Consider the following 13,354-nt stretch of genomic DNA (forward strand, 5'->3'; position numbering starts at 1 on the left):
GTATAATTGGTGAGGTATTCTGTGTATGTATCTGTTATAGTACCTGGTCTTTTTAACGTTAGAACTGAAAGTGGGAATCTGTTTCCTAGGTATGTTCTGCACCACAATTTGGAGAACTTGGGACTGTGTAAGTATACAGAGCTAGCACTTTAAAGAGCAAGTTCTCATTATTTTTCAAAACATGCTTGAATATTTTAATGAGTTTTTTCTGTGTCGTTAAATTTCTCATTAAGTAGGAATTGTAGTCCAGAGGCCCATAAGCAAAGTCCCCGTTCCTCTAATAAAACATGGGCCCTTTAAGTGCTTTCAAAGACCTGGAGACTTTATTCTTTACAAATCCTTCAGATCCATTTTCTGAAATATTTTTTCTGCTTCATATAGACTGGTTTTACATTTCTTTTTTTCTTAAAAAACAGAAGTATGCAATTTTTGTAAAGAGAGGTTAGAACTATTTCAAGTTAAAATTATTTTAGTATTTGAAAGAATATCTTTGAATTAACCAGATGCTAATTTTAACTATAATCTTGATAATAAATATTCACTCTTTCTATAAAAGTAACTTGTTTATTGGGGAAAAGGGTATCTGCTGTTTTGTCGGGTATGCTGTGCAGAGTAGTAAAAATATTGTATCTGATTAGCATAAGAGGTATCAGTCTTTGTAGGTGTTTGCCTTAGAAAAATTTTTATCCTACAAAGACTGTTCTCTTAAAGTAAATCAGTTTACAGTGGTGAAAAGGGTACCTGGAGTTTATCTTTTTGGTCCCCTCTAGAATTACCTTTAAGAGGTTTTTGCTTTGGTGTGATGTCGTCAGTCTTTACTGATATTTAAGAAGTAGCCTAATAATCTGTGTCTTTAGAAGTAAGATACTGAGAATATATATTAGGTCGTTGCCTTCAGGAAGACAAAGGAGATGCCTCTATTCTCGGCACTAAGATTGCTCATTTGTATAACTAATTGTTTATCTTGTGGGTATTGTATAACTGTCTAGGTGCTTTTGTCATGCTTAGTCCTAGATTAGAATATGATTGTGGCCTATTTAAAGTAATTATATTGATCTTTAAAGTATGTAATTGTAGATTTATTTCTACTTCACATTTTTAAAAAATTACTAGAGTATTTTGTAGGGGAAGCAGTTGTAGATTTACACAAAAAAATTGAGAGAAAAGTATAGATTTCCTATATACCTCCCTCCACTATGTTCCTTATTATTTACATCTTGTATTAGTGGTACATTTGTTATAATTGATGAACCAAGATTGATACATTGTTATTAACTAAAGTTTATGGATTCCATTCGGGTTCATTCTTTGTCTTGTACAGTCTATGGATTTTCAGGAATGTATAATAACATATATCCATTTTACAGTGTTGTAAAAAATTGTTTTGCTGTCCTCAAAGTCTCCTTCTTATGCTCCACCTACCCCTTCGTCCATCCTTCCCCTTCCTTCCTTCCCACCTTTTCTGCCTTCCCTCCCCCAGCTATTTGGCAACCTCTAATCTTTTTATTGCCCATAATTTTGCCTTTTGCAGAAATGTCATATGATTTGAGTCATACAGTACGTACCCTTTTCAGATTAGCTTCTTTCACGTAGTAATATGCATTTAAGATTTGTTGTTTCTTTTTAGTTCTTAATCTTACTTTTCGTGTATGCATTTTTGCCATTTTTCTTACCTTTTTTTAAAAAAGATTTTACTTATTTATTTTTAGAGAAAGAGGAAGGGAGGGAGAAAGAGGGAGAGAAACATCAATGTGTGGTTCCCTCTCGCACACCCCCAACTGGGGACCTGACCTGCAACCCAGGCATGAGCCTTGACTGGGAATTGAACCGGTGACCCTTTGGTTCACAGGCTGGCACTCAATCCACTGGGACATACCAGCCACGAGGCTTTTTGTCAGTTTTCAAGTAAACCTAGTAAACATGTTGAAATTCTAGATTAAGATGGGATAAAAATAATATTCAACTCAGCAATTATTTCAGAGCCTATTTTGTGCCTTTTGACACTATGAATACTGAAATGGCTAAAATGGGTGTCTGCCTGAGGAATTATATAGTTAAACAGATCATTTCATATTGTTAAGTGTTATGCTAGAGAGGTCTGTATTTAAGGTGACAAAGGAAATTGGGATTCACGTGGTCTGTATATATAGTAAGATATATCTATGATGGATTAGAGAGAACCAGACTAGATTATATGTAGCATCTCTTCAGTACAAAGGTTTTGGAATAAAATTGTATTCCAAATTTAATCTAATTATAGCTTTCATTTAAAATTTTCATCCTAGATAAAGCTGTACTTCCTTAAGAACTATTAAGTATGAAATAAATTGTAGCAGTTTTAGGATATACTTGACTTTGAGTTGAATAATTTTGGAAATAATTGTTTTTTAAAACACTTTTAAGTTGGTATAATATGGGAAGAAACTGATAGGCATTGTTTCTGCTATCTTTTTTTATCTTACAGATGAAATGGAGTCTGGTTGTCCTTCTTTATGTATATAACTAAATATAAGGTCTTTGTAAAAATTCTAGGTTGAAAGAAAAGGAAAATGAAGTGAAGAGAGTAGAAAGTATGCCAAAAGAGAGGGAGAGTGATCTTTCTAGCAAAACAAAACTGCTACAGGTAAATATGCTTACTTAAAATTAATTTTGTGAATATTGTCTTTGGATGTTTTTGAAACAATTTTAACTACTGCAAAAGAAAATAGAATACGGAATGACTCTCCCTCCCACCTACCTACTGGGTCTCATTCCTCAAAGATCACTTATTATCATTTGTTTGCATATCTTTTGAGAACATGCCCAAGCACAAGTGTGTAAGTAATTAAGCAAATCGGGACTCGGCCACGTGGCACCTTGATTCAGTGCCCAACTATCAGTGTTGAAGAAATCAGGTTTTTATTTACAGGTTTCCAAACTTGGTGGTGCTGAGAGCACTTCTCCTCAGTGCCTTGTTCTGTCACAAAACCCAGCACTTCCCTTGCTCCCCAAAAGGCTGTAAGCCAAAACCATGCCCAGAAGTTCCCCACATCCTAATCTGTTCTTAAGCTGGTTGCTCACACAGATCTCTGTCCGCTTTGGAAAATGCTCTCAGTGGGTTTCAGAGTTGCCATCCACTGCAGCAGGTCTCTCCTTCAGGTCTCCTTCAGGGTCCGGACCGGACAGCGGTTTTTCCTGAATCTCCTTGTGGTGGTTCAGGAAAAACATGTGCCTTTTCCCTGAGGCAGCAGCACAGCTCTTACTTGCCACTGTTACACAAAGCATCTTATTGGCTCACCCACTCCTCCTTCCCCGAGTTGAGGTTTGTGGGGAACATGCTCTGCTATTTGGGGGGACCTCTGCTCTGCACCCTGTTATAAGTATACTTACTTGTTTTTTATATTTAACCATACATGAGTATTTTGCTCCCTCTCCCCAATTAATAATGTTTTTTTGAGATCTTTGTACATAAACATTTTTCTGTCTTTTACTTTTAATGGCTTTATGGCATTAAAGCCATTATGGAATTTTGTCTTATGGCTGTGTCATCTTAGTTTATGGATACCTAGATTATTTACAGTTGTGATTCTTGTTATAATAATTCTACAGTGAATATTCTTGCACACAGATTTTCAATACTGTTGAGGGTGTATCTGTACCTGAAATTCCTAAAAGTGAAATTATGATTCAGAGGTTTCTGCAGAGGTTTTTAAATTTCCTTTTTGAAAGAGATAGTTAAAATAGAAAATTAGTTCATCCTTGCCTTCATGTAGTTAATATTGAAAGTACTTACAGAACATTCATTTGAAGTAATAGCAGATTTTAGAAGCCTGCCTTGTCTCTAACTACCCACGCCCACATTTCATGCTCGAGTGTTCTGTCCTGTTCTCATTCCTTCCCAGACAGGCTCATTTTAAATTTGTTGGATAATACTCTTGGAGAATGTGTCAAGAGTATTTTTCCTAATTTACATTCCCACCAGTTGAGGGCCATTTCCTTTTCATCCTCTCCAACACCTACAAAGATCAGAATATTTGATGTTACACTTGGTAGATGGTCAGACTGTTTTAATTAGCGTTTGGTTGTTAGGGATGTTAATAAGCACTCCTCCTTTGTATATGAATTGGCCTTTAATTTTTCCCACATTTTTTCTCTGGGTTAACTTTTCTTAACTAATTTGTAAGATCCTTTTTTAATGTAAGAGAAATTAATCTTGGCATGTGTGAGGTGATTTGTTTGGTTAAGTTTTTCTTTTGACTTTATTTGTGTTTTTTTCCCTCCTTTTGGAAATTTAAAACTTTTGTGTACAGTGGAAGAGTAACATGAAGTAACAGTAACAGTGAAGATTTTATTTAGCACTCAGTACTTTTTATAAATTTGTACATGCATGTTTTTATTAAAATTGCTTGGTGACATACAGAATATATGTAATTTTTACCTTTGCTGTTGTCTTAATTTTATGTACACCAATGTAGGTAATTCTTTGAGTTTTAAGTCTTGGGATAAAAGGTATCTCTCATGGTATGACCATAAAAACATTTCACATATTTCTAATATGTTTATGATTTATTTTTGTTTGGATGTTTTATCCTTAGGTACTTTGAGTAAGTTATGAGAATAACATTTAAACTTAAAACAAAGGCTAGCCACATTATTAAATAATCCATGATTATTTTACCTCAGCAGTTCTGCCCTCCAGGGGACCTTGAACAGTACCTGGAGACATGCGTGGTGGCCACAGCTAGCAGAGGGCTGCTGTCACACCTAGTGGGTGGGGACCACGGGCACTGCGAAGCATCTTCAGTGCGCAGGGCAGCCCCCACGGCAAAGTAGCATCTAGCTCAGTGAATCACTGGAACTTGTCCTACTGGTTTGAAATGCCACTGCTCCTAAATTCTTATAGGTATTGGGGTCTGTTTCTGGATTCTGCTTTCTTCCATTGAAACATACCCACTTTCAGCCTAGTACTAAATAATTGAGTTATTTTATAATTAGGATTACTATACCCTCTTAAAATTTTTATGATTTTAGAATTTTCCTGGTTTACATGATATGTTTCAAAAGTTTATACAAGGAATAAAAATCTCTGTTCGGGTATTGATGTTTAATTTTTGTTTAAATAGGAGGTACAAGATGAAAACAAATTGTTTAAATCCCAAATTGAGCAGCTTAAACAACAGAACTGCCAACAGGTAGGTACTGGCAGGTGACTTGCCATTGATTTATATGGTGAAAAATTGTATAACCCATGGTGGTTTACAAGTATTCTTACCATTTTGGCTGTTCGTTGAGAACAAAGTACATGTCGTTTTTATTTATGTGTTTATCAAGTTTCCTGAAAATCAAAGCAATTTGCTGTGCCATATCCAAGATAAAACCTATACTTTATAAAATATGCACAAATGACATTGATCTGTATTCCAGATCTGCTATGTGTGTGTGTGTGTGTGTGTGTGTGTGTGTGTGTGTGTTTTCAGGTCGTCTAGAATTTTTTTCAAGCAAGTCAGTTAAAATCCCGTAGAGGTCAGTTTTAACTTGTGTGTATACCCAGCCACTCCCTTCCTCAAATGAAACATCAATAATTGGAGAGAAACGAAGAAATGTGTGATATTATAAGTAATAGTTTACTACTGTTTCAAATACTTTTTTGAGGTGTATAATTCTGCTTGGTTAAAATAAAATAATTTTAAACATGCTATCAAAAATATCCTTTAAATTAATTTATGAACCTATATGAATAAATTAAGAAAGCATTTTGAGGGGCAAAAAAATTACTCCCTGTTGACAAGAAGCATATAGACATTTAATTTGAGATATTATAGTCATCGATGAATAAATATATGTGACGGGCTATATACCTTTATATAAAATCTTTTTGTTACAGGCAAGTTAACTGTTTGTAATTTTTCTTTTGACTTCATTTATGGTATTTTTTGACTTTCAGAAGCTTAGTGTAGTCAGATAGAAAATACACAGTATGAAAATTTTAAGGTATTCACTCATCCTTAGCACCTTGTGGGGAATTGATAAATATTTGTTGAACAGAAAGTTTAAGTATGTAGTAATGAAGATTTTATTTAGGGCTCAGTACTTTATAAGTTTGTACTTGTTTTTATTAAAATTACCTGGTGATATATAGAATGTATGTAATTTTTACCTTTGGCGTTGTCTTAATTTATATCTGAGAATAGGCAAGTTTTTAAAGTCTTTTAGGAAGCTTTATTTTGAAATAACATTTAACTCTTTTAATAGGCATCTTCTTTTTCCCCACATGAAGAACTATTAAAAATGTAAGTAATAATTTTGATTCATAATTTGAAAAGTAACTTTTTGTGTATTAAATAGTTCTAAAACAAGCAATTTAATATAACTGCAAATGGTCACCCAAGTTTTACATTTCTATTTGGCTTTTGAACTGCAGATCAGTAGAGCTTAGTTGTGCCATTGGCTGAGCTAATGTACCTTTTATGGTGTTTGTATTTCTTTGAACATTTTATTTAGATTTTATTTTGGGGGCATTCAGAAAACAATCAAAATTAAACAATACTTTCTGAAGTTTTTACTTATTTAACCTAAATTTTCACATTTATTCTTCTATCATGGTGGAATATTAAATGAAGAACATTTTAGCTTAGCTTATGCATTTTCAAAAAAAAATCTTACGATCTTTATGCTTGTTCTCTTTTAAGGAGACTCTTTTTTTAACTGTAATTTTTTATTATTGGCCTGTATTTTTCTGTAAAAAGCTGCATACACTTAAAGGTTATTTCAGATAGTTATGTTTCAACATGTTAAATGTCTAGCATATTAATTAATAGGTGATATGAGTATCCAAATGTTCTTTCATTATGATTTGTTTACAGAGTTGGTGGTTTACTAGTTTAGAATTGTTTGCTCTAGAATTGAGTCTTGGGTTTGACCATGTAGAGCAAGGGTAGACAAACCTTTTCTGTAATTGGCCTAATGGGGAATATTTTAGGCTTCATGGACCACATAGGTCTGTTTCATGTATATTTATATGTATATGTATGTATATATTATTTTTCAAAAATATACAGTCAGCTCTCAGCTGGAGGGCCATACAAAGCAGACCCAGAGCTTTAGTTTGCCAGCCCCCTGTATGAAGCCTTATTCTTAGAGAGGAGCTGTTCAGCATTTGTAATTTAACCTGTTACTCAGGCTGCTCTCCAATATAACAGAATTGAATTGTGACTTTTTACCATTGCTTTCTTCATTTCTGGGAAATAACTAACTCGTTAAACACAACCAGAAAAACAAGAACCTCGTGACCATTAGGAAAATGACAAGGGAATACCTATCCCACCTTAATAGTGTACTTTTATTGTGGGTTAGCCACTTTAAAAAATTCACAACTGATTTCATTACCTTCTGGAAAAAGTAATATATTTAAGAGAGTGCTTCTACATCAGTTTCACTCTTCATGAATAGCTTACTACCCAGATAAAAACAGAAATAACTACAACTATAGCAGTTCATATATTCATGAACCATTTTTTAGGGGATGATTTCACTTTAATGAAATTTCACTTAAATATCAGCATGTCCTATTGTAACAATTTATTTAAAAAATTATTTCTGAAAGTAAGAATTCATGGATAGGCTTTCTGTGGTAATAGTAGCTAAGCTTAAAGAGTTTGCTTATTAATGAATTTTTCAAAGCATCATTTACTTGCTGTTTTTATGTTGTAACAAATATTATATTCACTGTTTACCTAAAATATTGCTTTATGCATTTATGTTCTGGTTTAGAATTTCAGAAAGAGAGAAGGAAATAACCGGTCTCCAGAGTGAGTTAGGTTTTTTGAAGGATGCTGTTGAACACCAGAGGCAGAAAAATAATGTAAGCATATCTTTATTGGAATAAAGCTTTTCTTGATAGTTGTTTACTGAAGTATCACGGTTCAGAATTTTTAAAAATCTTTTACTTTAGATTTTTCTTAATCTTTGTAAGTACTATTTTGTATATAGCTTTTGGGGGGAGGGTTATTGGGGTAATTTTATTGGAGAACAGATTTTTTAAATAAGTGTAGATCAATTTGTATACTTCTGAATAGTATTTAAAATATTGAAGCCATAATTATTACAGCTTCAGATTAATTTTTTTATTAAAATATAGTTGACTTTCTATTGAACTTTTATTTGGGAGAATTATTCCTTCAGTTCAACATTTTAAAATCAAGGTATTTCCTCTTTGTAAACTAAAAGTAATGCCAGCATTCAAATGAAGTAGTTTCAGTAATTAAATCTTTCAAAGTTTCCTGGAACCTCCTTTTTTTTTTTAACTGAGGTGGTTCGAATTGGGGGATGAAGCATGTTAGGACCTGGATATTATTAGGATGAAATGGGAAGTGCTCTAAGGAGTATAAACCCTGACACTCTTACTGAATTTAAGTAGTGAGTTAAGGTGAATGTCTTCAATTCTCTCTGACCAGAAGGTGACGCCTGTAAGGAAAATACAAACATTTTTGGTAGAGAAAGAATTTTTGCACAAAAAAATATGATTGCTAAGATTTAAGGAAAGTTAAAAAAATTAATGAAATCTAAGGGCATATTGTTAGTAAATCAATGTTTTCTAATAAAAGTACAATTTTTCAAAGTTTGCGTTAATTTATCAATTTAACAAGTTGAAATGTCCCTGCACCTCTGAGTTTGTCAAAATTAGGTATGGGAATTGCCCTCATGTATTTGTGTAACATTACTAATAGCATCGTTACTAATGGCGTCGCTTGGCCACAAAACCTGAATTGATTTTGCCAATATACTGCTAACATCCTAACTGTGTTTTGTTGTTGGGATTCTGAGATAAAGAGAGCGCAGTAAATGCCATTCTAATGCAGCAGCAGCAGCTACAGCAGCAGCAGCGCTGGAGGCATTGATGTGTGTGAAAGGAGCCAGGACACTGGAGGCAAGCAGGTTGCTAGTTCTGCCACTTCGTTTGTTGTGTACACTTGACCTAAGTTTTTAAACTATCTGAGCTGTGGATTCCCCATCTATACAGTGGGAATAAATGCCTCTTAGGGTTGTCGTGAGGATCAGTGAGAATTTATGGGAAATGCCAAGTGCAGTGTTGGGAACATAAGTAGGTTTTTTATTTTTTGTTTTTCATCTGTTTGGATTTCTAAATCTGAAGAATGAATGACATAGAGCAGTTTGTCCTTTCTTGTATTTGTTAATGAGATGCTGTTAAATGAGATCTTTCAGAGTTCTGTTTCCAGTGACCTCTGTTTCTCTTCCAAGAGAATGTGTTTTATAGCCTTCCTGCCTCCTGGTTTGCCTGGATCAAGTAGCTCACACAGTTCATGTCAGGTTGCTTTATGACATACACATTTGACATGCCAAGAAAGATACAGAAGCACTGTGAGTTACTCTGTCATTCCTAGGCAGACTTTAAATGTGTTAATTCAATAAAACATTTAGAGAAAAAGAATGTTAAGCTGCAGTGGAAAGTCCTATGAGTGATACAAAGCCTCATTTAAAAGTCACATGTAAAGCTTTTTGCATTCTTATGTATTTGCTTTGTCCTTAATTCTTTAATATTCGGTGTATCTGAAATCATATTTGTAATCTTGGTATGTGTGTTTATTTTTCAATGCTTTCTTCTTTGTCATGCGCACAGTAACTACTTTAAAGCTGGCATATTTGGCGTGAATACTAAAACATGCGAAGTGGGCATCTTTATTTTCTCATTCAGATTTCTAAACATTGCTTTTTATTTTTTGCTAATATACATATTTTTCCCATTGAAATAATTTTGCAGTAACCAGCATTTAAATGCAGTGCAAAATACTGATGAAATAAAAAGCAAAAATCTTTCAATAATGGATAAACTGAAATCATTCTTTCTAAAAATGATTAGGACCTTCGGGAGAAAAACTGGGAAGCAATGGAAGCATTGGCATCAACTGAAAAAATGCTGCAGGACAAAGTGAACAAGACTTCCAAGGTTGTAATGCTAACTCCTAGAAGCAATCCATTGAACAGAGAAAATCTGCAGCTTGTCTTAAAACAGACTAAAACATTTAATTATACTGCAATTTAAATATAAAATCTTATCCATCCACATTTATCATCTCTTGCCATCTCTGCTTTTTTCATCTACTCCTTGAAGCTTTAATTTTGGGCATACTGGTTTGTTGTGATTACCTGGTTGTTTAAGCTTTGGTGATTACTGCTTTTAAGCTGAAGAGTCTCAGGAGAGCTGTGCCTCCCACGTAAGCTCCTGTGAGATAGACAGTGTGTGCCTGTTGCATTGGTGGTTAAACCTCTGATGAAAATCCTGAGCTAGAAATGTCTCACTGAATGAAGAAGTACATTCAAATGCCTAGGATGCACCTACAATGCACAGTAAACTCTCCTAGGTTCTTTGGGGCACTCCAAGATACTCACACAAAGTGGAAAATAATACAAGTCTTTAAAAGTGCAGGGAAGGTATCACTTCTTGGTATGTTATTGGGGATGATTCCTTACAAGAGAGGGGAATAAAATTAAACGTTAGATTTTGAAGTGGCTGGGCAGTAATGATACATGTGTTATGTTTGGTATGAAATATTACTACAAGGGGGTAATTCTTTTGACCAGAGTATGCATAGTACTCCTGATGAGTACTCCATGTTTCATCATGTATTTGGTGATGAGTGAAAGAATTTATCCGCATTTCAAAACTTACCACCAAGTTCATGGTGGCTTCTTGCATAGCTAGTAATCTACAGAGAACAGAATTCACAATCCTTCTTTATTTTAATGGAATCTGGTCCTCAGCATAGGTGTAAAGTGGTACTGATTGACTCAGAATCAGAAGTTGTGCTGTAAAGAGCAGATATTCGTGAGGAACTACTATAAATGTTAGGTTCGCAAGAAAGACACTTTACATATGTTACACTTAAGATAGTAAGGAAATTACAATGTGCAGTTTTCCATGATCAGATCTCTTCTAGGTGTTACAGAGGAAAGGAAATTGTATCCTCAACCAAACCACTTTGTCAAATGAAAACTTTTAAGCTAAAATTGTTAATACAAACTAAAAGTAACTTCTCATCTTTATGCCTCTTGGTTAAAAGCTAGACACTTTCTTTAGATTCTTTTTCCCTTAGGAAGTTTTCGAAAAACATTCTGTGTCACACTGTCTCTTTTCCTAAGTGATTTTCTTTAGATACAGCTCTGCCATTTTTATGGTCAGATGGTAAAAAATGACCTCTTAGTTGTCTCTGAATTGGCAGTTAAGCATTGTCCTTGAATGAGTATTCCGTATTGTGTGCAGTTAGGTGGGTGTATTCCTGAGAAATAGTAGACTTTATTGAATTATTTAAAATACTCCATTAAAGGATCTCTTTTTAAATCCTGCCACTAATCCTGAATAAAGTAACAGCTTTTTGTGTGTAGTAAATATGATTAATCTCTAGTTTTTATTGTGTGACTTTAGATTTTCATGTGACTAGATTTTCTTAAAGTGTATGCATCTTAAACCTGTAATAGATTTCAAAGATCACATTTAAATGTGGGGGAAATAGGGTTGAGATCTCGCTAGCTTGCTTGTCTTTTGCCATATGGTGAACTTCACAAATGTTTTGATAGAATTTTTTTGGCTTGGTTTAGATGTGCATTTTTTTAGCTCTCATTTTTTATCTTGTAGTTTGAATATTGGATTTTTATTTTGTATGTGATCAAGCCATTACCCTAATTTTGACAAACCATGGTTTTGAGTTAATTGGTATCCATTAGACTTGGATTTGGATTTAAATTCACCAAATTTAGACATGCATTTCTAAGACTTAAACTTTAAATTTATAGCTGACAGAGTCCATACACAAGTGTCAGAATTAGTCTTCTTGATAGATGCTTGGCATTGGTGACGTAATATGACATCAGTTTCTTCTCCTTTTTCCCATCTGCATCACCCATCAAATTATGATTTTTTTCTTTGTTCAGCCTAAGTAGTTTCACCTGGCCTTGAAGCTGGAAATAATGAAAGTTGCCATTTGAATCCCCTGGCATTATAGTCCATCAGTGACCTGTGTTTTTGTAGAGCTTCGCCAGTTAGTAAGCCTCAGTTCTGTTGCCCAGGTGCTTACTTTCTGCATGTAGTTTGTCTCAGCTGTAGAAAGTGGTTTTTGTACATGCAGTTTAAGGTTTTAGCTGCAGGAAGTGTATTTTGTGTTTTGGGTTTTATTTGGTTTTTGAAGTGTTCCTGGAAGGACAAATCACTTGATTTCTAATGGCAAGGAAAATGTCTGTATGGTCAGATATGGCCTTGGCTTGATTAACTTAAGACATGACTTGTTATTTAGGGGGCTCTAGAGATTTTGTAGATTTTTTATGGAAGCATTTTCACATTTTAAAATGGGAAATTTTTTATATTTGTCAGTATTAACATGAGTTTTGAACACATTTTGTCTTCCTCCTCCCCTAGAACTTAAAAGACCTCACCTTGTTTTTTGTTTTCAATTCCATAATCTTGTAAGTTTGATTCAATCTTCTGCTTTAGGAAAGACAGAAACATGTGGAAGCTGTTGAGTTGGAAGCTAAAGAAGTTCTCAAAAAACTGTTTCCAAAGGTGTCTGTTCCTTCTAATTTGGTAAGATTTATTTATTATTTTTTCAAAACATGGCATTTTTACCTCCCATCAAGGAAGTGGTGAAGTTGCATTTGCACTTTGCACTTGGTTTTGGTAGTGCATCGGTTTTTTATTCTCTTCCATTTTTAACCGAGGGTGCTTTTAGGTAGTGATGATCAGTAACTTGATTCAAAAGTTATTTGTGTTTACTTAGCTGATACTTTTATTGTAACTCTAAACTTTATTTTTTAATTATATTTTCTTGATTGTGCTATTACAGTTGTTCTGACTTTTTCCCTTTGCCCCTCTGCTCACAGCACCACCTGCCCCCTCAGGCAGTCCCCCTACATTGTCCATGTCCACAGGTCAGGCACGTGAGTTCTTTGGCCACTCCCTTTCCTGTGCTGCACTTCACATCCCCATAGCTGTTTTGTAACTACCGAGTTGTACTTTTTAATTGCCTCACCTCTTCACCCATTCACCCCCACCCCTCTCCCATCTGGCAAACATCAAAATGTTCCCTCTGTCTATGATTCTGTCTCTATTCTTCTTGTTTGCTTAGTTAGTTTTTTAGATTCAATTATTGATAGATACATATGTTTTGCCATTTTGTTATTTAAGAAAAAAAAGATTAAAACTGACATTAAGTCCTTTTAACAGTTCATATAATAATGGTTTGGTAATGATGAACTCCTTCAGTTTTTTCCTGTCTGGGAAGCTCTTTATCTGTCCTTTGATTCCAAATGATAGTTTTGCTGGGTGGGGCAATCTTGGCTGTAGGTCCCTGCTTCATGGCTGAATATT

General features: G+C 34.4%; 1 protein-coding gene across 8 annotated transcripts in view; it reads left to right on the plus strand.

Annotated features, from left to right (window-relative positions):
• Positions 1-13,354, plus strand: part of KTN1 (kinectin 1) — a 111,284-nt gene that overhangs the window by 78,567 nt on the left and 19,363 nt on the right. For 5 of the 8 annotated variants that reach the window (XM_037054360.1, XM_037054366.1, XM_037054358.1 and 2 more), the window contains 7 exons: positions 90-127; positions 2,533-2,623; positions 5,103-5,171; positions 6,232-6,269; positions 7,750-7,840; positions 9,857-9,943; positions 12,482-12,571. In XM_037054360.1, coding sequence (XP_036910255.1) covers positions 90-127; positions 2,533-2,623; positions 5,103-5,171; positions 6,232-6,269; positions 7,750-7,840; positions 9,857-9,943; positions 12,482-12,571 — 504 coding nt within the window. The remainder of the gene's footprint in view (positions 1-89; positions 128-2,532; positions 2,624-5,102; positions 5,172-6,231; positions 6,270-7,749; positions 7,841-9,856; positions 9,944-12,481; positions 12,572-13,354) is intronic. The other 3 variants (XM_037054363.1, XM_037054364.1, XM_037054365.1) reach the window with 2 other exon arrangements.

Source organism: Sturnira hondurensis, unplaced genomic scaffold, assembly GCF_014824575.4.
Source record: "Sturnira hondurensis isolate 20B ecotype Veracruz unplaced genomic scaffold, ASM1482457v3 Scaffold0008196, whole genome shotgun sequence".
NCBI classification, from domain to species: Eukaryota; Metazoa; Chordata; class Mammalia; order Chiroptera; family Phyllostomidae; genus Sturnira; species Sturnira hondurensis.